This window comes from Nicotiana tabacum, chromosome 19 (assembly GCF_000715075.1).
Source record: "Nicotiana tabacum cultivar K326 chromosome 19, ASM71507v2, whole genome shotgun sequence".
Taxonomy (NCBI): domain Eukaryota; kingdom Viridiplantae; phylum Streptophyta; class Magnoliopsida; order Solanales; family Solanaceae; genus Nicotiana; species Nicotiana tabacum.
Genome location: NC_134098.1, coordinates 112,481,221 through 112,507,523, shown reverse-complemented (window position 1 = coordinate 112,507,523; position 26,303 = coordinate 112,481,221). Strand labels below are relative to the sequence as shown.

The following is a 26,303-nucleotide window of genomic DNA, read 5'->3' as shown; positions in this document are numbered from 1 at the left end:
ATAAACCGGAACAGAAGAGTCAAAAACTTGAGGAAATTCAAGAAAACCCCCCAAACCCCAGCAGTCTCTGCTTCCCTTCTCTCACTACAGATGTATCGTTTTGGCATGATTTTATAGCGTCTCTCGCCTAAGAAAATTTGAAAAAAAAAAAAAAGAACCACTCAATCTTCAATATGGTAAAGCTATATGGTTTATCTTTCTTCTGTTAGTTCTCCGTCGATGTTCTTCACCCATTTTCGCAGTCTTTAAAATGGGGATAAGACATAGGAACTTTCCGCACAAGCACACAAAAACAGTTATTTATGTATTGAAAATCTGTTAACATCTTAAAGTTTTGGTTTGATATTTTACAGGATTTGTTTAGGCAGGCTATCCTGCGCCCAGGGCCACCTGAAGAGTTCGCACTTCGAACTGTTCAAGAAGCAATAAAACCTCAGGTTTGTTTAGTTCGAGTATACCCTCAATTAATTGTCCTGCTTTCTGTTTTGCATAGTAATTGTTCCCAAATTGTATACATTTTTCCAAAGGGGAAGTGTTCTCTATGCTACTCACTTCTTTTCAATATTGAGTTGTCTAAAAGGTACTTTGGTAGTTTGGTCACACTAATACTATAAAAAATTGTTCAAATGTGGTGAATGCTAGTAGCTTTATCTCCATCTTTTACCCTCATTCATTTAATGATTACAGTTTCAACGCTTAGTTAATTCCCCAAGCTAAATAGGACGCTCGGATTGGGATGGAGGGAACATATAAATGTCCATAGATCTGTGTGTTTGTTCGCAGGTGTGGGTAGATGCAAACAGGTGTATATGCACCTTGTAGTGTGTTATGGAGGTGTATCTATGTGTGTTCTATATTTGACTGCTGGGGTAGATCAGATGGGAAACAGAAACAGAGACAATTTAGCATTTACTCTAGGAATGTAAAACAGAAAAAAGACAGATTAAACAAATATACATGGCAACGTGCACATCAAGGAAGATTCATCTACTGGATCCCATATAGTAAGTGTATGCATGTCCTTTACATTGTTTACGTTTCTGTAGACCTATAACTTGAATGTGGCCGGTCAACCAGATGTTGATATTGGTTAAAATTCATCTAACCCATTCACTTTACCTGACAATAATTTGCTTCTTTTCTGTGCTTTTGGGGTGCTTTGAGGGAATGTTCAAGTTTCAACGTAAGAACTAGCTCCCTGCTTTAAAATGGACCTTTTTCCCGTGTTACAAGTAGCAAAGACTTGATAGTGTTTCCCAAATATAGTTTGACTGTGCCATTTGTTTGTGGTGGTGACATCTGTAGATTTTGCTCTCTTCTTGGTTTGAGGTGTAGTATTTTTTTTATAAAGAAGTCCATTTTTGCATAACATAATTGTAGCTTATTTGATAAATTATACATCCAGGTCTTGTTAAATAATGATGAATGAGATATGCTTACCGATGTGAGCTTACTGCCATGGAGTTCTTATCCTTCATCTTCTTGACTTTTTTCTGGTCATCTGCAGAAGCAAATAAAGCTAGTCCAAGACGAGAATCAGCTGCTGGAGAATATTCTCAGGTCGCTACTTCAAGAACTGGTGGTATGTGTTTTTTTTCTTAGTAGGAATTGCATCATCCTTTCTTATCGTTTTCGCTCATGTCCTTGCTAGAATTTGTTATCTGGGCTAGATCAAGTTCGCTGGCTTCACCTCTAGGACCAGTTGTGACTGATTCGAGTTCCAACTTGCATTACATTAAAGGGTGAAGCTGGTTCTTTCTTGTTCCTGAGCTCTGTATCATTGGGGAATATTTTGCTGTACCTTTTTGTTGAGTTGTCCCACATCGGTGGGATTTGAGGTCCTTGAGACCTCGTAAGCTAGCTTTTGGAGTTGAGTCAGAACCAAGGTCCATTTATCATGGTATCAAAGCCAGGCCCGTCCCAATTTTTGTTACCTATGTTGGGCCCCATTTATGTTGTCCACGCTCCAGTTTGCAGACCTGGGCGTGAGGGGGGTGTTGAGTTGTCCCACATCGGTGAGATTTGAGCTACTTGGTCTCCTTATATTGTGTTGGAAAATCCTCATCTCATAAGCTAGCTTTTGGGGTTGAGTTTGGCCCAAAGTCCATTTATCACTTTTCATTAAAACAATATTTTTTTCTTGTTTTTGTTTGAACTTCACTTTTGGTCATGCTATAGAGTAGTTTTGTGGGTAATATGTCTGTCTTATGATTAGTGAACAATTGTATCCTGTCACAGGCTGCTGCAGTTCAGTCGGGGCAGAAGATCATGGAGTATGGGATGTCGATTGTTGACGGTGAATCAAGTCAGGGTCAGATTCCCCGCCTTCTTGGTGAGTGTCTGGTAGCATTGGCAATTATACTGAAAGAAAACATATGTCCTATTAGCTTGTTTCTTGGTCTCGGTATATTTGAAGTATTTCATTTTTAGGGAATCATAAGTTATGCCGTTGTTTAAAGTTCCCGGTGGTTGGAGAGACATGGAAACTCTTGCTTTTCGAGTGCTGGAAGAGCCCAGATGTAGAAACACACAACATCATTATGCTTATGGTAGTATGATTTTACTGAAAAGCATCATCACTTCTTGCCCTCCATCTCCACAAGTCTTGACCAATGACCAGTGAGTGTGGTATTCTGTTTTTGGAACATCAACGCTTCATAGTTTCCCGGAGTTCGCTCCTAGAAATATAGCCATCACTTGCCCCTCGCGTCTTTGACTCGTTGAAATTCATCTGCCTCCAATCTTGTTAGTTCCTTGTGGAAGACTCATTTTCTTGAGCTTATAAACTTGCGATACATTTGTTTTTCAATTCTTAAGGTTGTCTATGTTTTTTCCTTTGGTTATTATCAGGAAATATTTATCCTTGAGATTCTGTGGTTGTAAATAGCACTACTAGTACTAGAAAAAAATAATTCATCTTATTGATGTACATTTATTGTTTAACTCCATAGAAAAATTCAGCTTAGATCACAACTGGTGTAGCAGTAGAGGTAGAGAGATCCTTGAGATATGCCTTAATTGCTAATGAGTGGGTACATAATGGTAGGTGTTAATTGGATTCTAGGAAGCCTATGAATGCTCTGGATGATTCACATAGGAGTTGGTGAGATGCATTTATGTTATCTTAATCTTCTATATGAAGCTATCATGGAAGGTCACTTGTTCTTTCCTAGTAACCTTTCCGTTTGATTTGTTGATAGATATTGTTCTATATCTTTGTGAGAAAGAGCACGTGGAGGGTGGCATGATATTTCAACTTTTAGAAGATTTGACTGAAATGTCAACAATGAGAAACTGCGAGGATATCTTTGGTTACATAGAGAGCAAACAAGACATATTGGGGAAGGTATGCATAATTGTTGCTGGTTTCAGTTCTATGAACATTTCCGACTTTATTTATGGTATGTGTTTATTTGGTGAGGCAAATTCTTGACATTCACAATGTTTATGTTCATTTTTGTGACATATAGCCAGAACTCTTTGCACGAGGGAAGCTTGTTATGTTAAGGACGTGTAATCAGTTGCTTCGCCGTCTATCAAAGGTACGCAGTGCTTTTCCCTTCAGCTTCGTCTTATAATAGATATCAGAAATATCTTTGTCTCTGTTGCACATTAATTCATCTGGTGCACGTTGTGAAAATGAATCAATTTGCAGCAAATATAAGTCATTACTTTATTGTCAATGCAATGAAACAGAAAGGGCCCCTGGTATCCACTAATGGCATTGTCCATTGATTTCATTTTATCATGGTAAAAAGTTTCATTTATTGTATATTTCTAAATCTTTCCCTCTGTATTAGATCAAGGCACTATCTTGGAAGTACAAGCTCCAATTTCAAATATCTCTTCTTTTTCCATGTACGAGCTCCAATTTCAAATATCTGTTCCTATTTCTTAATGATCAAGAAGTTTAGTTCAATTTATTATATGGAGTAATGAAAGAAATATTTGCTATTATTAGAGTATCTCCTAATTCGAATACCTTGTTTATCCCCCCCAAGAAAGTCCTCCTAACTTGTAGTTTCTTGGGTTGTTTTGATTACATTTGGGTGACACATATTAAATAAAATTGGGGGGGGGGGGGGGGTTGTTATGTGGAGCTATAGAAGAAGAGATATACTGAAGCTTTTTGGGATGAATACTTATGTTTGTTTTGTAATGTTTATTTATTTTGCCCAGTCTTTCAGGGTGATGACATGATAGATGAAGATATATCATATAGAATTAAAATAGGATCTTCGTATTGTACCAGTGCTATTAATATGAATCCAAGTGGTTTTGATCCAAGTCATGAGGATGAATTGAACCCAATCACCCAAACCCCTTGAGTACCGGCAACTTGGAGAACAACTGTGTGGCCATCTCATTGAAAAGCTTAAGCTGTTGGGGAGAGCACATTTTTTGTTAATTATATAATGTCTTAACACAAATTGTTGGCAGAGAGAAAAAAAGGTGATGAAATATTTGGTTGCTGAAACAGAAATGGGTTTTATTAAATGAAGGCAGATTACTGATACTGTGCTTGTTGCAAATGAATGCTTGGATAGTAGGAGACAGGGGGAAGTTGGGGTAATGTGCGAGCTGAACATAGAGAAAGTGTATGATTATGTTAATTGGTCATACTTGGCTAAATTTGTTGAAAGAAATCGGGTCTGGGAAAAAGTGGATTTGGTGTATGAAATGCTGCATATCTACCGTGAAGTTTTCAGTTATTATAAATGGGACGAAAGATTTTTTCCTACATGCAGAGGTTTGAGAAAGTGGCTCCATTATCTCCATTTTTATTCATTCTGACAATTGTGTGTGTTGTGTTTGGGGGGGGGGGGGGGGCTACGTAAAATGCTATGTAAGGCCATGACTTTAGGCGGGATTAAGGCTTTAGAATTGGGACAGAGCAAGTTAGCGTGGAGTTTCTCTCCATTTGATTAACCATTGATTGCCAATAAAGAAAAAGCAATGTACAAGGTCTTGAAAGTCATTGCTTGCATTGTCTTTTCTCTCCTTGATGTTTTAAAATATTTTCTTTAAGCCAATTTACCTATCACGAGTCGGTACTTGAATCTAAATTTCGTTGTATTTCATTCCATTTTTGTATGACTGGTAAAACCTGATTAATGCTTGTGGGCATTTTTACCTTCTCTCTTCACTAAGTAAACAAAATGTTCTAATTGTGTCCTGTGTAAACATCTTGTAATGCAGGCTAATGATGTTGTTTTCTGTGGGCGCATTATCATGTTTCTTGCTCACTTCTTCCCCTTATCCGAGCGTTCAGGTACTTAATTTTCTTTTTCTGTATATACTTACATAGAAGATCCCCCCCCCCCCCCCCCCCCCCCGTATATTGGTGCTAATTTGTTTGCTTGAATTCCCACAGCTGTAAATATAAAGGGAGTTTTCAATACATCGAATGAGACAAAATATGAGACACAAGCTCCTGAGGGTAGATATATTTTCTCCATCACTTTCTTGCTGATTTGTGTTTGCATTTTATTTAGTGCTTAACAATGTATCAATCACTTTCTTGCTGATTTGTGTTTGCATTTTATTTTGTGCTTAACACTGCATCAATTTGTCTGGTTTCAGGTATTTCTATAGATTTCAACTTCTATAAGACACTTTGGAGTTTACAGGTCGGTATCAGGCTTTTGTACTTTTAAGGGAATGCTTGTGAATAACATAGTCTGTTTGATAAGCATTCTGAAAATCTAGTATTATGGTATTATTTCTGCATTTCCTGTTAACATGGTCAGTTGCTTTCGTGCTTGTTATTCCTGAAGAAGTGTCATTAGTGTTCTTTTACTGGGGGTGAAATCCTACTATTACTTCTTTTACAATCTAAGTGGGAGCTAGAGATCCCGATACAACTTCTAAAGAATTTACCACTAAAAACTCTAAATATGAGGCATTTCTGTGAAGCCCTTCCCATCTTGCCATTGATTTTGCTACTGAATCATGAGTTTTAACTTCTATCATCAATACAACAACTTCGTTATTAATGAAGTCATCAGTTGTCTTCGTAACATTGAAATCCTAGTTCATGTTGATAGATGAAGGTCAGATGAGACCGTTGGTGAGAAACTGTTGGGACAGAGAATTGTAGGCAGACATAGAACACAAGGAAATATTAAGTGAAAAGGTTAGTGATGACGAGGATGAGAGGTTGAAGAGAAAATATGAGGAGATTTTATATATTTATATATTTGAAGAGAGAGAGAGAGCGGGGGGGGGGGGGGGGGGGGGCTCAAAGAGAAACCCAATAAAACACAGTATCAGTGTCCATGAGTTTGATTTAGTAAGGAGTTAGCTTGTGTTGGCAAAGCATATAGCTACAAAAGCCTTCCTTATGTAGTATTTGCTTATACAGTCTGCTCACATGGGAGATATAAAGGATGCTGATTTGATAGGATCATATTCTAGCTCTTTGATTCTGTCAAACTTGATTAAAGCCCCCCCCCAAACCCCACAAAAAAGGGGTTGGGGTGGAGGTAGGGAAAAAAGAGCTACTTCCAAACTTAATTTTGAAGTTATTTCCTTATGATCTTCTAAGGTGTTATCTCTTGATAAATTCAGACAACCTTTATTTCTATATGAATCACTGTGTTTGAAGTATCTCTGACAGGCTCTGTGCATGTGCTTCCCCCATCTTCCTATCTTGTTTTGTAATTTTTAGCTTTGCTAACTCAGGAATACTTCTGCAATCCGCCATCCCTGATTAATGCTCCCGGCAAGTGGCATAAATTTACATCCGGTTTGATGGTACACCTCTTTCTCTGTTTTAATTATTTGAGATGTTTCTGTGGCTTTTTTTTTCGTTAACCATATCTAATGTGTGATTATATGATTTTATGGGCTTGAAGATCGTGCTAAATACTTTTGAGGCTCAGCCTTTAAGTGATGAAGAGGGCAATGCTCATAACCTTGAGGATGACGCTGCAACCTTTAACATAAAATATCTTACTAGCAGTAAACTTATGGGTCTCGAGGTATGGGAGCATTTCTCAATTTAGAAAGCTCTTCTAAAGCAAAATGGAGCAGCAAATTCAATGGCATATTATTTCTGATCGTTCTTTTTGTCTCAGCTGAAAGATCCTAGTTTCAGGCGCCACGTTCTGGTTCAAAGTCTCATTCTGTTTGACTATTTGAAGGTAATGATATGCATTTTGTTAGCTCTGAGCTCGATGTGCGAGTGGATCTTTTAGTAATAGTGTGACCTTAAATACTAATGAATGAACTACAACTAAAGTTGGAAGGTTATTTTGTCTCTCCTATGTGAATGTGGGATAAGCTTTCCTAGTTGAATTCACATATTCAAAACATCAAAATTCAGGATTATCTTTGATTTCAATCATGATGACGATAATCCACATGATTGTTTGTTAATCATTAAGTTGAAGATTCTCTAGTATAAAATGTCAGTATGATACTTAAATGTCTTAGGTTTGGTGTTCATCAGAGAGGAGAGCAAATGAAAACATGCCAAATCTGGTTTGCACTGGAGCTTTGCCGAGGGAAGATGTGGGAGTAAAGTTAATTGAGGGGGAGGAAGGAGAAGGAAAAACATGGTAGAAAACTGAGAGAAAGAGAGATAGCAGTGGGTTAGGTGCTCTGTAACTAAACTAGAATGAGTTTGTCCCAGTTTTTTATTTTCTGTTGATCTCGTTTCTTATCATTATGATTTCGGACTCATTTGGCCATAACTTCACTTGCAAATAATGACTTCATTATTTGGAAGTTGAAGTTTGGTCATCAGTATTGTGCATTAATTCAACTTCAACTTGAAATAGGGAACATGAAGTGAAAAGCTTCTTGAGGAATGTCAAGTGAAATGATGGTTTCACTCACAAAACTTCCAACTTTTTTTCCAATTGAAATATATCCAACCACCGCTTCAACTTGCAAATACTTTTTTTCCCAACTATAGTTTCAAATGCTCTCTTTTTCAGTTTCACCCAGATAATGTCTGAACTCCTACTTGTTCGTAATCATGCAGGCACCGGGAAAAAGTGAGAAGGAATTGCCCTCTGAAGCAATGGTTGGTCTTGCCTTTGTTTATTTCATTTCATGCTGTATCAATGTAATGTATTAGTGGTCCCTTGATTCCCACCACCTCTTTCTCTATAATGTATGTATGTGTGTGTATATATATATATATATGTGTGTGTGTGTGTGTGTGTGTGTGTGTGTGTGTGTATATATATGTAAGATTATATGTATATGTAGCGCACACACCCTCATGCATATAAAATTCTTCCACGAGGGTGATCAATCCTTGCTTAGGTGTGAAAGTAAAACTGTTGATCGGGAGGAATACTATTTATATGTTCCTTCCAGAGTCACGGGCGTGGTTTCTGTTCGTCGAAACTTGCCTGTGCGGCAGCCAAGTCCCGCACTTGACTTCAGCCTTCTCACAACACTCGGCCAAAATTACATGAACTTTGGACTTTGAATAATTTCGGGCAGCTTCAACGTAGTAAGCCTTTTTGAACTGATAGGCAACGAATTAAAAGTAAGGCAACGGTAAATTAACAAGAACACAAGGCACAATTTACAGGAATCTCTTCCCAACTTTGTATTTAACTCGAGCATACAAAGAAACTCAAACTCAAAGTACAACCGCGTACAAAAAGAAGATCACTCTTGACCCTCAGGTTTTCTCTCTAAGACTACTCTTAGCCTTAGGTGTTTTCACTCTTGAAAACACACTTAGGAACTCTTTCCTAAGTTAAACATGCACTCTTACACATTTTTCCCACTCTTGGGTCTCTCTTAAGACTACTCTTAGTCTTAGATATCAAAGACTACTCTCAGTCTCTGATCTTTGGAAGGATCACATCTGAACTCCCCCTCTCCCTCTCAAGACTACTCTTAGTCTTGATATTTGGAAGGATCACATCTGAACTCCCTCTCTCAAGACTACTCTTAGTCTTCATGCCCTTAAACACGAAATGCCCCCATATATATAGATATAGGGGCTGCCACTGGCAGATTTGAAGGGCAACTTACAAAGGGGCAATTCCATTCTAGTGCTTTTCTCAGTCAAAGCACTAAATAAGCACTTAACTATTTAATGGGGCACTCACTCACGAAGTGGCCCTCTTAAGCACTTAGCTCTGTTTTGTGGAGCACTCAGCCCTCTTGGTGGAGCACTTAGCCCTTTGGTGGAGCACTGGTCCCACCACCCACTGAAACAAGCCTTGCATACAACATTGCTAAATCTGTCCTAATTTGTAGTTGACATCCTCCAACTACTTAGGCCTTTTCCCACACGAAATGATATTAGATACAAACACTACACAGACATGGATACAAGTCATTACAAAAAGGTAAACGCCCACTACTTTGGCATATGCATTGCATGTGCTCTTTTCATTTGGTCAACTGTTGCACGCCCAAGGCTGGCATTGTGCCCAGCCTTGGCGCCTTTTGACATTGCTCCGCACCAATGCCTTGTCCGCAACCTGCTGCCCATGATTTTGCCACACGCCCGACACTCTTGTCGCACGCACATTACCTTAGCCGCGTTTCTGCCTTGTCTTTGTCAACACTTGTCTCACCCGTGCCATTGCTTGTCTTTTGCCTCACATAGCCTTGCCTTAGCTATTGAGACCCCTCGCCATCATTTCGCGCTGTCTTGATTTAGCTTAGCCTGTACTTGGCGCTACCACAATTCGAATCGCCCATACCTTTGTCTTTGGCGCGCATGCTGTACCATGCCGCACCAATTTGCCCACACTGCCTCGTCAAGCCTGTCTTGCCATCGCTTGCCTATTTCTCTTTTGCCTTGGTACTAGCTCGCGCACCTTAGCTTGGCAACACTCTTGCTGCCCTTGACAATGCTCTCATTGCCAAGTAAATCCCAAAGAGGCAGAGGTCTAACAAACCACCCGCACCCTTTGAAACTCGACGTCCTCGTCGATTTACTCAATTTATGAGTCCTAAGGGGTTGACAATCAACGCCCCTCGGTCTCATCTCTTTGCTCTTGGAAGTTCCAGCCTCCTGCTTTCCCTTCCCCTTGTTCTCATTAGCATTGCTTTTTAATTTCGTTAGCCTCTCCCGCAGTTCGACATAACCATCGGAACAAGACCCTGAAATCTGCCCCTGCTCGTCGTGACTCTGTCACGAACCTGCACTGCTCTGCTCTACTCTCAGTTCAGAGTAGCTCTGGTTTAGCTCTGATACCAGTTTATCAGAGCACTCCCTGTTCACAAGGCACAATTTACAGGAATCTCCTCCCAAATTTGTATTTAACTCGAGCATACAAAGAAACTCAAACTCAAAGTACAACCGCGTACAAAAAGAAGATCACTCTTGACCCTTAGGTTTTCTCTCTAAGACTACTCTTAGCCTTAGGTGTTTTCACTCTTGAAAACACACGTAGGAACTCTTTCCTAAGTTAAACATGCACTCTTACACGTTTTCCCACTCTTGGGTTTCTCTTAAGACTACTCTTAGTCTTAGATCTCAAAAACTACTCTCAGTCTCTGATATTTGGATGGATCACATCTGAACTCCCTCTCTCTCTCTCAAGACTACTCTTAGTCTTGATATTTGGATGGATCACATCTGAACTCCCTCTCTCAAGACTACTCTTAGTCTTCATGCCCTTAAACACGAAATGACCCCATATATATAGATATAGGGATGTCACTGGCAGATTTGAAGGGGCAACTTACAAAGGGGCAATTCCATTCTAGTGTTTTTCTCAGTCAAAGCACTAAATAAGCACTTAACCATTTAATGGGGCACTCACTCACGAAATGACCCTCTTCAGCACTTAGCTCTGTTTTGTGGAGCATTCGGCCCTCTTGGTGGAGCACTTAGCCCTTTGGTGGAGCATTGGTCCCACCACCCACTGAAACAAGCCTTGCATACAACATTGCTAAGTCTGTCTTAACTTGTAGTTGACATCCTCCAACTACTTGGGCCTTTTTCCACACGAAATGATATTAGATACAAACACTACACAGACATGGGTACAAGTCATTACAAAAAAGTAAACGCCCACTACTTTGGTATATGCACTGCATGTGCCCTTTTCACTTGGTCAGTTGTTGCACGCCCAAGTCTGGCATTGCGCGCAGCCTTGGCGCCTTTTGACATTGCTCCGCACCAATGCCTTGTCCGTAACCTGCTGCCCATGATTTTGCCACACACGCCCGACACTCTTGTCGCACGCACATTGCCTTAGCCGCGTTTCTGCCTTGTCTTTGTCAACACTTGTCTTACCCGTGCCATTGCCCTCCGCCTCATTGGGATTTACTTGGCAATGAGAGCGTTGTCAAGGGCAGCAAGAGTGTTGCAGCCTTCTTCCTTATTTTCTCAGCTAGTCTTTCGTTGTAGTAATTGGGGGAGGCTCTCCGACTCTTGTAAAGCTGCAAGCTTATTACCTCGTATATCCAACGGAATTTTTGATGTTCTTACTCACCTATGATGATCCTTAGTTACTTACTTCCGCAGTGCTCGTAGGGTTGCTTTTGAACAAAATTTTTGATTGTCTCCCTAGTGGCACTCTCTTTTATTTCTGTAACACTTATACGGTACCTTTAACTACCACAACTCCTATCTGAATATTTTTCAAGGATTACAATGTCATATCTGCGAGACTGAATTCCCTATGTTAGGGTTAACTATGTTAATCTTGCACGATCTGTTGATTTGTCTGTATCCTCTTGTCTAGCCATAACAAGACTCTTCCTCTCACACACCATCTGGCTCAGGTTTACATTCGCGAGATTGTCAGGCTTCATGGCGTACCGGTATCTATCATATCTGACTGGGGTACGCAGTTTACATCACGGTTCTGGAGAGCCGTACAACGAGAGTTGGGTACTCGTGTGGAGTTGAGTACAACATTTCACCCTCAGACGGACGGACAGTCCGAGCGCACTATCCAGATATTGGAGGATATGCTTAGTGCGTGTGTGATGGATTTTGGGGTGCTTAGGATCAGTTCTTGCCACTCGTGAAGTTTGCTTACAACAACAGCTACCAGTCGAGCATTCAGATGGCTCCATATGAGACCTTATATGGGAGGCGGTGCCGGTCTTCAGTGACTCTCCTCCTTTATATTTTAGTTTTGTTTATAATGTTCTACCTTCCTAGGCATTGTTTCAGTTGTCAAACCGTGTTATTGTATAGATGATCATGTACTCAAGGACACCCGAATTTTGGGAAATTTTGTATTGAGTTGCGGTGTTTTCTTATAAGTAATTATCAGATTTTCTCTTGAACTTATCTTATTATGTTTTCCAAAGTTAAAAATGTGTGGTTTTATTCTGAAAGTCGGCTTGCCTAGTATTGTGATAGGCGCCATCACGACATGTGAGATTTGGGTCGTGACATCAAACCATGTGCCTCGAGGTAAGAGCTGCTTAGACACCAAAACAAACAAACGGATGAAATTTTCTGCCCCAGTTTACATTAGGAATATTTCGTGAGTTATTGTAACAAAATTCTAAACTACTTCTTTATTGAAAACAATAAAATGTCGGGAATGGAGTACCCTGGGTAGATCATGATTCTTTGGGCAAAAGAGAAATGAGCAAGCGATGGCCAAGGTCTTGGGACAGGCAAGACAGGCTTGGCAAAGGCTTGACGAGGCAGTGTGGGCAAATTGGTGCGGCATGGTACGACTTGCGCGCCAAAGACAAAAGTATGGGCGATTCGGATTGTGGTAGCACCAAGTACATGCTAAGCTAAATCAAGACAACGCGGAATGATGGAGAGGGGTCTCAATAGCTAAAGGCAAGGCTATGTGAGGCAAAAGACAAGCAATGGCACGAGTGAGACAAGTATTGACAAAGACAAGGCAGAAATGCGGCTAAGGTAATGTGCGTGCGACAAGAGTGTCGGGCGTGTGTAGCAAAATCATGGGCAGCAGGTTGCGGACAAGGCATTGGTGCGGAGCAATGTCAAAAGGCGCCAAGGCTGGGCGCAATGCCAGCCTTGGGCGTGCAACAACTGACCAAGTGAAAAGGGCACATGCAGTGCATATGCCAAAGTAGATGGCATTTACCTTTTTGTAATGACTTGTACCCATGCCTGTGTAGTGCTTGTATCTAATATCATTTTGTGTGGGAAAGCCTAAGTAGTTGGGGGATGTCAACTACAAGTTAGGACAGATTTAGCAATGTTGTATGCAAGGCTTGTTTCAGTGGGTGGTGGGACCAGTGCTCCACCAAGAGGGCTGGGTGCTCCACAAAATAGAGCTAAGTGCTGAAGAGGGCCATTTCGTGGGTGAGTGCCCCATTAAATGGTTAAGTGCTTATTTAGTGCTTTGACTTAGAAAAACACTAGAATGGAATTGCCCCTTTGTAAGTTGCCCCTTCAAATCTGCCAGTGGCAGCCCCTATATCTATATATATGGGGGCATTTCGTGTTTAAGGGCATGAAGACTAAGAGTAGTCTTGAGAGAGGGAGTTCAGATGCGATCCTTCCAAATATCAAGATTAAGAATAGTCTTGAGAGAGAGGGAGGGAGTTCAGATGTGATCCTTCCAAAGATTAGAGACTGAGACTAGTCTCTGAGATCTAAGACTAAGAGTAGTCTTAAGAGAGACCCAAGAGTGGGAAAAATGTGTAAGAGTGCATGTTTAACTTAGGAAAGAGTTCCTAAGTGTGTTTTCGAGAGTGAAAACGCCTAAGGCTAAGAGTAGTCTTAGAGAGAAAACCTGAGGGTCAAGAGTGATCTTCTTTTTGTACGCGATTGTACTTTGAGTTTGAGTTTCTTTGTATGCTCGAGTTAAATACAAAGTTGGGAAGAGATTCCTGTAAATTGTGTCTTGTGTTCTTGTTAATTTACCGTTGCCTTACTTTTAATTCATTGCCTATTAGTTCAAAAAGACTTACTACGTTGAAGCTCCCCGAAATTATTCAAAGTCCAAAGTTTCTGTAATCATGGCCGAGTGTTGTGAGGCTGAAGTCAAGTGCGGGACTTCGCTGCCGCACAAGCAGGTTTCGACGGACAGAAACCACGCCCGTGACAACTGGTATCAGAGCTAAACCAGAGCTACTCTGAACTGAGAGCAGAGTAAAGCAGTGCAGGTTCGTGACGGAGTCACGACGAGCAGGGGCAGATTTCGGGGTCTTGTTCGAGAACATGGCCGGTGGTAATGTCGAACTGCGGGAGAGGCTAACGAAATTAAAGAGCAATGCTAATGAGAACAAAGGGAAGGGAAAGCAGGAGGTTGGAACTTCCAAGAGCAAAGAGATGAGACCGAGGGGCGTTGATTGTCAACCCCTTAGGACTCATAAATTGAGTTAATCGACGAGGACGTCGAGTTTCAAAAGGTGCTGGTGGTTTGTTAGACCTCCGCCTCTTTGGGATTTACTTGGCAATGAGAGCGTTGTCAAGGGCAGCAAGAGTGTTGCCAATCTAAGGTGCGCGAGCTAGCACCTAGGCAAAAGAGAAATGGGCAGGCGATGGCCAAGGTTATGGGACATGCAAGACATGCTTGGCAAAGGCTTGACGAGGCAGTGTGGGCAAATTGGTGCGGCATGGTACGACATGCGCGCCAAAGACAAAGGTATGGGCGAATCGAATTGTGGTAGCGCCAAGTACAGGCTAAGCTAAATCAAGACGGCGCGGAATGATGGCGAGGGGTCTCAATAGCTAAGGCAAGGCTATGTGAGAGAAAAGACAAACAATGGCACGGGTGAGACAAGTGTTGACAAAGACAAGGCAGAAACGCGACTAAGACAATGTGCGTCGACAAGAATGTCGGGCGTGTGGCAAAATCATGGGCAGCAGGTTGCGGACAAGGCATTGGTGCGGAGCAATGTCAAAAGGCGCCAAGGCTGGGCGCAATGCCAGCCTTGGGTGTGCAACAACTGACCAAGTGAAAAGGGCATATGCACTTGCCAAAGTAGTGGGCGTTTACCTTTTTGTAATGACTTGTACCCATGTCTGTGTAGTGCTTGTATCTAATATCGGGAAAAGGCTTAAGTAGTTGGGGGATGTCAACTACAAGTTAGGACAGATTTAGCAATGTTGTATGCAAGACTTGTTTCAGTGGGTGGTGGGACCAGTGCTCCACCAAGAGGGCTGAGTGCTCCAAAAAACAGAGCTAAGTGCTGAAAAAGGCCATTTCGTGGGTGAGTGCCCCATTAAATGGTCAAGTGCTTATTTAGTGCTTTGATTGAGAAACGCACTAGAAAGGAATTGCCCCTTTGTAAGTTGCCCCTTCAAATCTGCCAGTGGCAGCCCCTATATCTATATATATGGGGGCATTTCGTGTTTAAGGGCATGAAGACTAAGAGTAGTCTTGAGAGAGGGAGTTCAGATGTGATCCTTCCAAATATCAAGATTAAGAGTAGTCTTGAGAGGGAGAGAGGGAGTTCAGATGTGATCCTTTCAAAGATCAAAGACTGAGAGTAGTCTTTGAGATCTAAGACGAAGAGTAGTCTTAAGAGAGACCCAAGAGTGGGAAAAACGTGTAAGAGTGCATGTTTAACTTAGGAAAGAGTTCCTAAGTGTGTTTTCGAGAGTGAAAACACCTAAGGCTAAGAGTAGTCTTAGAGAGAAAACCTGAGGGTTAAGAGTGATCTTCTTTTTGTACGCGATTGTACTTTGAGTTTGAGTTTCTTTGTATGCTCGAGTTAAATACAAAGTTGGGAAGAGATTCCTGTAAATTGTGCCTTGTGTTCTTGTTAATTTACCGTTGCCTTACTTTTAATTCGTTGCCTATCAGTTCAAAAAGGCTTACTACGTTGAAGCTGTCCGAAATTATTCAAAGTCCAAAGTTTCTGTAGTCATGGCCGAGTGTTGTGAGAAGGCTGAAGTCAAGTGAGGGACTTGGCTGCCGCACATGCAGGTTTCGACGGACAGAAACCACGCCAGAACTAAACCAAAGCTACTCTGAACTGAGAGCAGAGTAAAGCAGTGCAGGTTCGTGACGGAGTCACGGCGAGCAGGGGCAGATTTCGAGGTCTTGTTCGAGAACATGGTCGGTGGTAAGTGTGGCAAAATCATGGGCAGCAGGTTGCGGACAAGGCATTGGCGCGGAGCAATGTCAAAAGGCGTCAAGGCTGGGCGCAATGCCAGCCTTGTGCGTTCAACAGCTGACCAAGTGAAAAGGGCACATGCAGTGCATATGCTAAAGTAGTGGGCGTTTACCTTTTTGTAATGACTTGTACCCATGTCTGTGTAGTGCTTGTACCCATGTCTGTGTAGTGCTTGTATCTAATATCGGGAAAAGGCCTAAGTAGTTGTGGAATGTCAATTACAAGTTAGGACAGATTTAGCAATGCTGTATGCAAGGCTTGTTTCAGTGGGTGGTGGGACTAGTGCTCCACCAAAGGGCTAAGTGCTCCACAAAGAGGGCTGAGTGCTCCACAAAACAGAGCTAAGTGCTGAAGAGGGCCATTTCGTGGGTGAGTGCCCCATTAAATGGTTAAGTGCTTATTTAGTGCTTTGACTGAGAAAAGCACTAGAATGGAATTGCCCCTTTGTAAGTTGCCCCTTCAAATCTGCCAGTGGCAGCCCCTATATCTATATATATGGGGGCATTTCGTGATTAAGAGCATCAAGACTAAGAGTATATATATATATATAGGGGCATTTCGTGTTTAAGGGCATGAAGACTAAGAGTAGTCTTGAGAGAGGGAGTTCAGATGTGATTCTTCCAAATATCAAGACTAAGAGTAGTCTTGAGAGAGAGAGAGAGGGGGGGAGTTCAGATGTGATCCTTCCAAAGATCAGAGATTGAGAGTAGTCTTTGAGATCTAAGACTAAGAGTAGTTTTAAGAGAGACCCAAGAGTGGAAAAAACGTGTAAGAGTGCATGTTTAAGAGAGTTCCTAAGTGTTTTTTCAAGAGTGAAAACACCTAAGGCTAAGAGTAGTCTTAGAGAGAGAACCTGACTTAGATCTAAGAGTAGTCTTGAAAACACACTTAGGAACTCTTTCCTAAGTTAAACATGCACTCTTACACTTTTTTTCACTCTTGGGTCTCTTTTAAGACTACTCTTAGTCTTAGATCTCAAAGACTACTCTCAGTCTCTGATCTTTGGAAGGATCACATCTGAACTCCCTCTCTCTCAAGACTACTCTTAGTCTTGATATTTGGAAGGATTACATCTGAACTCTCTCTCTCAAGACTACTCTTAGTTTTCATGCCCTTAAACACGAAATGCCCCTATATAGGGGCTGCCACTGGCAGATTTGAAGGGGCAACTTACAAAGAGGCAATTCCATTCTAGTGCTTTTCTCAGTCAAAGCACTAAATAAGCACTTAACCATTTAATGGGGCACTCACCCACGAAATGGCCCTCTTCAGCACTTGGCTCTGTTTTGTGGAGCACTCACCCCTCTTAATGGAGCACTTAGCCCTTTGGTGGAGCACTGGTCCTACCACCCACTGAAACAAGCCTTGCATACAGTATTGCTAAATCTGTCCTAACTTGTAGATGACATCCCCAACTACTTAGGCATTTTCCCACACGAAATGATATTAGATACAAGCACTACACAGGCATGGGTACAAGTCATTACAAAAAGTTAAACGCCCACTACTAGTGGCTGCCACTGGCAGATTTGAAGGGGCAACTTACAAAGGGGCAATTTCATTCTAGTGCTTTTCTTAGTCAAAGTACTTAACCATTTAATGGGGCACTCACCCACGAAATAGCCCTCTTCCGCACTTAGCTCTGTTTTGTGGAGCACTTAGCCCTCTTGGTGGGGCACTGGTCCCACCACCCACTGAAACAAGCCTTGCATACAGCATTGCTAAATCTGTCCTAACTTGTAGTTGACAACCCCCAACTACTTAGGCCTTTCCGGGTGTGGCAAGAAGGAAGGGAGCTTGGCTAGAGGGGTGGGGAAAAAGGGGTGTCATAGTAGAAAAGTACGATTCCACGGGAGGGAGTTGGAGGACCAAGGCAATTACAACACCTTTCGGGTGTGGCATGTGGAGGAGCATCATGAAGAATTGGGAAGCATTCAATGGCAACATCACTTACAGGGTGGGAGATGGAAGGAGAATCAACTTTTGAAATCATAGGTGGTGTGGAGAGTCTCCTTCCACCAGGTCTTCAAAGTTTCAAACCAGAAGGAAGTGATGGTCCAACAGATTCGTAAGGAGCATGAAGGGGTATGGGGCCTCTCATTTAGAAGGAACATGCAAGATTGGGAGATTGCGGAGCTCCAAGATTTGTTGACACTGCTATATGGGCAAGACAGGCCCCGGCCATCTTGTGATTCTTGGAGATGGGGTTTGCGTGGCGATGGTTTGTTCACCGTAAAGTCCTTTTACCAGAGTATGTTGGTGAGAGAGGAGGCCACTTTTCCACACTCCTCGATCTGGATTCCTAGGGCGCCCACGAAGGTGTGCTTTTTTGCATGGCTAGTGGCGAGGGGAGTGATCTTGACTGCTGAAAATCTTCGAAAGAGAGGAATTACACTTGTTAGTTGGTGCTACATGTGTAAAAGCTCAGGGGAAGAAGTTGATCATCTTTTGTTGCATTGCCCCTGTGTCCTCGGCTTTGTGGAGGGCAATCCTGAATCTTGTTGGTGTTCAATGGGTGATGCCAAGCACTGTAAAGGAAATGTTATATAGTTGGGCCGGTTTCCGTAGAAGAAGAAAGCAAAAGGCGTGGAAGTTCGCCCCGTTAGCTCTCATGTGGATAGTTTGGGGGAGAGAAATAGGAGAGCTTTTGAGGGTATTGAGTCTCCTTTTTCACATCTTAAGAATAGTCTTTTATCTTTGATCGCTTTTTGGTGCACTCATTTAGCCCCTACTTGTATAGAAGATTGGGCGTCTTTTGTAGAGAATCATGTTCTGATGTAAATTCTCTACTTTTTGGTATACTTCGTGTATACGGGGGTTCTCTCCCTTTTGATTAATACAATTTACCTTATCAAAAAAAAAAAAAAAACCAGGGAACAAGTGAGGCCGCTTCTGTATAATTTATGTTCTGAATAGAAGTTCTCTGAAGGAACATTGCAACTGTTAACAGAAGTGATTTTCTTTTACAATCTTTAGACTGCTCTTTTCTAGAATGGTGCAACGCAATTTAAGATGTTTTAACCCATGTTCTTAAGATATAATGCAGTGGATAACAAAGAGTATTTCTTGTGGTAATTTCTGATGTTGCAGATCTGGACTATATTTCCTTTGATGAATTACTTCATTCTCATTAGCAGGTGTTACTTTTTTCCTGGAGGAAAACGTGCTTCTATATCTTTCTACCTTTTCTCTAATTACTTTTAAGGAAACAATGAGCAAAAATAAACCCACCATTAGGTGAATTACTATTCTGTGGATCTCTTTCATAAAGGAGGAATCAAATACGTCCCCCGAGAAGAGCTGACCCAGGAACGGCAACTATCAGAAGGAAAAGAAATAAATGAAGAATCTAATATAAGTAAAATAAAAAATACGTATAAGTAAAATTTACCTATTATCAAGAGAAGAGGACCTATGAGTCCATGACCTCAATGATTTGACTTTTCCACTTTAGCAAGACCTCTATCAATAACATGTCTCACTGCCTCGGAAACAACAAAAAATTGGTAGCATGCACCTTATTTTGATGCATGTTTTAGGATGAAAATGTGGTCATGGCATATTCTTGTAGGGAACTTATAATCATCTCTCATCATTAATAGATTTTATGGTCAGGAGAAAATGCCCATTTTTATAATAATTTGAGGACATGAAATATCTAAATAAATTGGTTAAAGGGATATATCACATATTTCTCATTTGTTTCTTTCTACCATTATGAAGTTCTTGCAGATTATGGTGTTTCCTCTGTAGGGTTTGATATTTTGTTAGTGTTTGCTAGTTTGCAAGTCAAGATGCTCTGCGTTTAAATTTGTTCCTTAGACAGAAAACAGTTGATCATTTTTGTGGCACTCGGAGAATTTGTGCTTTACCTGAGCAACAAGCTAATTTGTTTCCTCAAAATTGTAGGAGGAGGAAATAAAGACTAGTGAAGAGCGGGTAAAGAAGCTTCTTGAAATGACTCCACCAAAAGGAAAAGATTTCCTTTGTAGCATTGAGCACATATTGGAGCGTGAAAGGAATTGGGTGAGCATCAGTTTTCTCTCTCTATTCGCTTTTTCATGCAGGAGATCTTTGTATTGTGGGTTGACTTATTATGCTGTACGAATGATGGCTCTTTCCATAGGTTTGGTGGAAACGTGATGGCTGCCCTCCATTTGAGAAGCAACCAGTAGAGAAAAAGCCGGTTCAAGGTGGAACCAAAAAACGGTAACTACAAATTGGCATGTGCTGTTGCTTTTAATCCTTACAATGCATAATATATTGGTTAACATATCCAGATCATATGTTTTTTCTTAGTTTTGCATTTCTCTGGCATTGAAAAGTTTTGTTAAAAAGAATGAAAATGCATAGGAGGACTAAGTGCCCTCTAGTGACAATATTAGAAAATGATGAGTAATGAAAAGTTTAAACAAGGAGTATCCCAATCTCTTTGAAGATCCAATAGCTCCACTCCAGAATTCAATCCTTCTGCGATCACCATACCAATGCTATGAGAACTATTCCCTTCCAAACTAACGCTGGATGAATACTTTTGTCCTGGAATATTTAGCATTATGCTAAAGCCTAATACACCACTCAACAGAGAGCATGAAAGATTTCTTCAAAGCTTTTCACGTTTAGTCTATGTTACATGAATCCTTCATTTGCCTTGATATATCTGTTTTGGGAGGGGTGTGATAAGAGTGTATATTTCGTGCAGATTCTTTAAAATATCCTAAAAATTAAGCAAAAAACTTGACATACCTGTACCAAATACTTCCACACACCATGCTTAGTACGTAACATAAACAAATCCATGTAACATAGCATTTAGTACAGCCAAAGTTGTGAATTTAACTGGAAAGGATTCAACCAACGAACACATGCTTCATGGTTCTCTTCCTTACGGGGAATGACTTAAAGGTGGATGAGACCCATTGTTGTTCTGGACATATAACATGGGTGAATATCCTTACTTGGCCTGTAGATTTTGTAGTAAATTTTTGTGAACTAAAGACCATGTGCAAACCATATCACAGCTTTCCATAATGAAAGCCAGCCAACATAATTTTGTGCTTCTGAAAGTCTTCCCAGATTTCCTTGTGTGATTGGTATAATCGTCAGTTCTTAAATCCACTGCTTAAGGTTAAACTATTTACAGAACAGTTGGTAGATGTTTCAATCTTGTGAAATTAGTTGGTTTGTGATATTTGGTACTTTTGCATTGGGTAACAGAAGAATTTGTCTGAAAATTTCTATCTATGTACATCACATATCTGTAGGAGATGAAGTCATTCAGAAGTCTTTCAACAATTTGAATTGTGTTTTCTCCAATCCTTTTGAAACAAAACTTATGTTCTGCTAAATGGTGCCCTTATGACTTATTTCATCTTAATCCATTGTGGACCCATCTGCGCTGGATAGTTGCTTATCCCATCCTCAGCAGCCTATGTAATGAATTGACAACAAAAAAGTTTTGTATTCTAGCCTTGAGAAGCCAAGGAGCATAATAGTTATGTTTAGTCATTAGTTCCTTCTAATCCTTTTTACTTAATAGAACATGTTTTCAGGAACTCAAGCTGTTGCTATTGTTTTTGATTCCCTTTACCCACAACTTAGGTGATAATTAACCATCTTCTTTTTCCCTTACTCGCAGTCGGCCACGATGGAGGCTCGGAAACAAAGAACTATCTCAATTGTGGAAATGGGCAGATCAGTATCCGGTTTGTTTTTATCAACTTATTACTTGCATGAGTCCCATGTAGCAAGATATATATCACATTAATTTTCAGTCGCTGTGTATGAGGAACTTGCTGATATTGTCACAATTACACAACGAAATCATTACAACTCTTTTGTTAATGAATTCTCATCATAGATCATTCATTTTGAACCTCTGACAATAGTTGCAGTGAGTAATAATGTGTAATGGGCTTGTCTGTAATGGATGGTCTTCTATGGACTATGCAATTGTGAAAACCAAATATCCTCTCAATCATCATGAACCGTATGAATGATATACACATTGAACACATTTTAAGATAATTGTTAGATATGTTGTGTGTTTCCAGATATGAATGCTTATTTCTGGCTTTTCAAATGTAAAACAACTAAATAAAATGAAAATATTCCTTCATCTTTTTTGATAATTGAAAATCATTTCACTGTTCAACACATTGAGACAATGTCAGCTGTACAAAAGGTCTGATATCAAGTATACGAAATATTATTCCAACTATATATACAAGAAAGAATGTTCTGTTTACCCCAAAATTACAAATGAACAAGATCTCGTTCGACTTTCTGTGCTGGTCTCGTTTTTAGAAGTTCTATTTCTTTCCTCTTCAGATTGTTTGGAATATATAAAGAGGTGTTGTCTTCCACAGCCTTTATACTAAATAGAACATACTAAGATCAGTTTGCTATGTTGCGAACTGCACTATTAGTAAATGATCCGCATCCTTCCCATGCACTTTGTACAAACAACACTGATTCGTAACATACTTCTCCATTTCATAAGATTGTTAACTTTTAAGATAGCATCCATGTGGCACCACGTGAAGGACCCCTCTTTCTTAGGTGCTTTGGTATTCCATAGTTCCATTTGGACCTTGCATCCCCGCCATTGAGCGATCATCTATAATATGATTTCACCAAGAAATATTTGTCGCGTGCTCCTATTTTAAATTATTTATCCTTGCTGCCGAACTGTGTATGACTATTTTCTTCTGCAAGAAATCTAGTTTCATCTGATTCTCAATCTTGGCTTTGAAATTGTATCATCCAAAAGACTAAAACCATGAATATGTAGTTCTAACATGTCTTATTCAAGGTATCTGACTCTGAAGAAGACGTAGCTTATTATTTTGATGCTGAATGGCTAAATGTAATTATCTTCTCTTACTCTTCTTTCTCCAGAATGCTTTAACTGATACTCAACGTGTATGCACTCCCTCTATCACAGATTACTGGAAACCTCTGGCAGAAGATGTAAGCATTCATTAAGTCTCCTAAGACAACTTTTGTAGGAGATATTCTCTAATCTTTACTTTGTGTTATTCCTTTCATTGCGATAGGAACAGGTATTTTCGTAATATTTCCTTGATTTTCTGAGTTTCTTAGTTTGATTTTTCTCTCTTCTAGATGGATGAATCTGCTGGAATAGAAGCAGAATACCATCACAAAAATAACCGGGTTAGTGTCTTCTTCTTTTCTGCTTGATTTTTTCCTACACGTCTTATTACCACCATGACATTCATTATGTTCTTGGTTACAGCTTAAGTGACCTTTTACTTTTTATTTTTATTTTTACAATGGCATGTTTAAGAAGACATTATAGCAAACATAATGCTAGCTAACTCTGGTTTATTTCATTGAAATATTTGGATTCATTTCTAGCAGTTTGTTATACACCAAAAATCAGTGATATTGAGATTCATTTGTGTATCATAACATATTCTAATGCAGAACTGATCATGTCATAACTAAGGCTATATACACACGATAAGTAGCTAAGGCTCATTTACGTTGGAACATAATAGAACCGTGTTGCCATAGATGAGTGCATATTTATCTCTACATATACAGAACTTGTACCTAGTAAAAATGTATACAAGACTTGTGTGAGCCTCAAAGCTGGACCAAGTAAATATCTTGTATCAGCTAAAAATATTAAAAGGTATATTTGCTGTTAAAAGAGAGATTAGGAAAAGGTTTGTCTCGGTGTATAGATAGCTGATAGTTCAGAATCTTCTATTAGAATACAAGTTGTGTACTTCTATTTTTAAACAAAACATTTTCTTGAAATGTTTTGGCGTAACACCCTTGAATTATTCCAAGTTGTCACTTGATTCCAACACATGATCAACTCTTTTTCTTCTGTAGTTTCTAATCAGTAATTAAGTGGCACATGGATCTAAACTCATTGCATAGAATGATTTTGGGTCATAATTCCTGTGTGGGTAAAGAAAGTAATTGGAATGCTAAGATTCCTTCAGCTGTTCGACACGAGCTATGTGCTCATCATTAGTGTCCTTCCCTCAGGGATGAAAACCAATGCCAAAGATTAAATAGATGTTCTATCTGACATATTGTGACCATGCTTAGTATTTCACTCTCTGTTCATTTGTTGGGATAGTGTGGTGGTCAAATGCACTTTCTAAGGCAGGTGTATTAAGGATTCTTTGTTCTCATGCTATATTGAAGATGTCACATGTAACAATATGTAATAATTATCTCTAAAGTAAAAATGAGAACTCGCGGAGAAAATTGTTCTGTGTTGATATCATCATATATCTTTATGCTCTGCTCACGATGCATATTTCTATAACTTCTCTTTCTTGGATGCATGATTGTAACGATGTATCCTGGGATCTATCCAGGTCTATTGTTGGAAAGGTTTGCGGTTTTCAGCCCGGCAAGATTTGGAGGGATTTTCCAGAGTATGAGCTAACTTATGGGTGTGATTTCCAGTCTTTATCATTAAACTTTAAACTTCTCAATGAAATTTGTTACATGTTTCTTTTTCAGTTTACAGAGCATGGTATTGAGGGGGTTGTGCCTCTGGAACTTTTGCCTGATGACGTACGGGCCAGATATCAAGCTAAGCCAGGTGAAAGGACTAAGCGGGCTAAGAAGGAGGAAACAAAAATCTCAGCGCAGCAAGCAGAAGAAAATCAGGTACCTGAAAGCGAAACTTAAACTTACGTTCCCCGTTTCTATTTTTTTTCCCCATAAGTTTAATCCTTGTTGCAGTTCTCTGCTGATTTGAAGATAGCAATTGGCTTTACCATAAGAATCAAGTATTCTTTGGCGTTTTGAAATTACCACGGTTTTCACGTCCTCTGTACCACATGCTCTGTACACAGTCTGAACGAGAAAACCCTTCCATAACATTGGACACTCACATTTGTCAAATGCTCACCATTTCTGAGGATATAACTTCAATTATAAAACTAATTATTTTAATCACCTTTTATAGTTCATTATGGCCTGTCTTCGTCACGGCAGCTTATATCTTTTGTGAAATATCACATCATGATGTCCAAGGTACCAAGCAAACATATATGCCACATTTGGAAATGACCACCTCATGTTATTGGCGTATAATTAAAATATTGATTCTGCTTGGAGAATGGTGAACCAAATAGGTTTTATCATATCATTATTGGAGGTATAGATGCTAAAATATATTTGTTTTGCTCTTTGATGTACTGTACTAATGGTTATTATCCTTCATTTGCAAAAAATCTGATTTTCTTTCTGTCTGATGCTTTAATTATTCATACTTTGGAGTATTTTCTAGTTCATGTTTTTTGAGTAAATATATATATCTAGATCATTAGTCCTCCCATTTTCTGTCCTTAACAATTCTTTTGGTCTAATCTTGTAATGTTATGGCTAGATCGCGACAGCAGCAAGTGAGATGGACAATGAAGGGGGGCGAGCTGATCCTGAAGCATCAGTTGCTCCAATTGACACAGACACGAGAATTGCAACTGTTACCATATCTCAGGAAGAAACTCCAACTCCAGAAGATAACCAGAAACAAAGCTCTGATACAGATATTGCTCAAGAAGCAGGGCAGATGGAAGCAGAGACGGGGATGATTGATGGAGAAACAGATGCGGATGTTGATCTAGATGCTGTAGGCTAATCCTACTTTTTTATCAGTTCCAAGTGAAAAGAAGAACTGATACTGAACGGTTCATAAACAACGCAAAAACAATGCCTTTTAGATTTAAAGCTAACTGTCCTCTCAATCTTTTAGCATTAGCGATACTCTATTTTTACACCCTACCTCCTTTAAGTTTTCTTTATTTATCCTTTCCCATGTTATTTAGCTTATTCTGACGAGCTTAAAACTATACAAGTTGTTAATTTTCATTTTACCTGCTCAAAACTATTGTCTCAATCTGCCCAATCCCGCGCTCAGATCCAATTCGCCACATTGCTCTCTACTGAACAATTTCTAGGGAGTGTGAGGTAATGCAAAATTTAGATTTTGATAAATAAACCAAAAATGCAGGCGGGCAAAGGGTTGAACAGGTAATATAAGGAAAGATATGTAATACACCGAATACCTTAAACTTCAAAATAAGTGTTCAACTTTAGTGTTCCAACACTTATTGAAAGTTACAACGCTTAACATTCTCAAGCACCACTATAAGCTATTCATAAACCCCATTATATATCTCTTTTCTAGTTCCCCATGTTATCTATAGCTATTTTAAAACTATAAGGTTGAGGTTGCAACAGATTAAAAAGACTTTTTTTACATTGCAAATATATTTGGAAAAACAAATGAGTTAGTATTTTCT

At 39.9% G+C, this 26,303-nt stretch overlaps 1 protein-coding gene across 4 annotated transcripts; it reads left to right on the top strand.

Moving 5' to 3' along the window:
- Positions 1 to 25,885, top strand: LOC107828687 (THO complex subunit 1). Of its 4 annotated transcripts, XM_075238416.1 has the most exons (23): positions 70 to 176; positions 354 to 437; positions 1,508 to 1,582; positions 2,239 to 2,332; positions 2,431 to 2,619; positions 3,047 to 3,103; positions 3,201 to 3,346; positions 3,471 to 3,542; positions 5,200 to 5,272; positions 5,375 to 5,440; positions 5,584 to 5,630; positions 6,685 to 6,756; positions 6,858 to 6,983; positions 7,080 to 7,145; positions 7,991 to 8,032; positions 19,912 to 20,028; positions 20,129 to 20,211; positions 21,641 to 21,707; positions 22,903 to 22,974; positions 23,128 to 23,178; positions 24,366 to 24,425; positions 24,514 to 24,663; positions 25,388 to 25,885. In XM_075238416.1, the coding sequence occupies exons 6-23, from the start codon at positions 3,076 to 3,078 to the stop codon at positions 25,637 to 25,639; spliced, it is 1,590 nt and encodes a 529-aa protein (XP_075094517.1). In that variant the 5' UTR covers positions 70 to 176; positions 354 to 437; positions 1,508 to 1,582; positions 2,239 to 2,332; positions 2,431 to 2,619; positions 3,047 to 3,075; the 3' UTR covers positions 25,640 to 25,885. The 4 variants fall into 4 exon arrangements, with proteins under 4 accessions (XP_075094515.1, XP_075094516.1, XP_075094517.1 ...); XM_075238415.1 differs by lacking the exon at positions 3,047 to 3,103 and having other exon boundaries at positions 8 to 176; positions 2,431 to 2,549; XM_075238417.1 differs by lacking the exon at positions 3,047 to 3,103 and having other exon boundaries at positions 86 to 176.
- Positions 25,886 to 26,303: the final 418 nt, after the last annotated feature.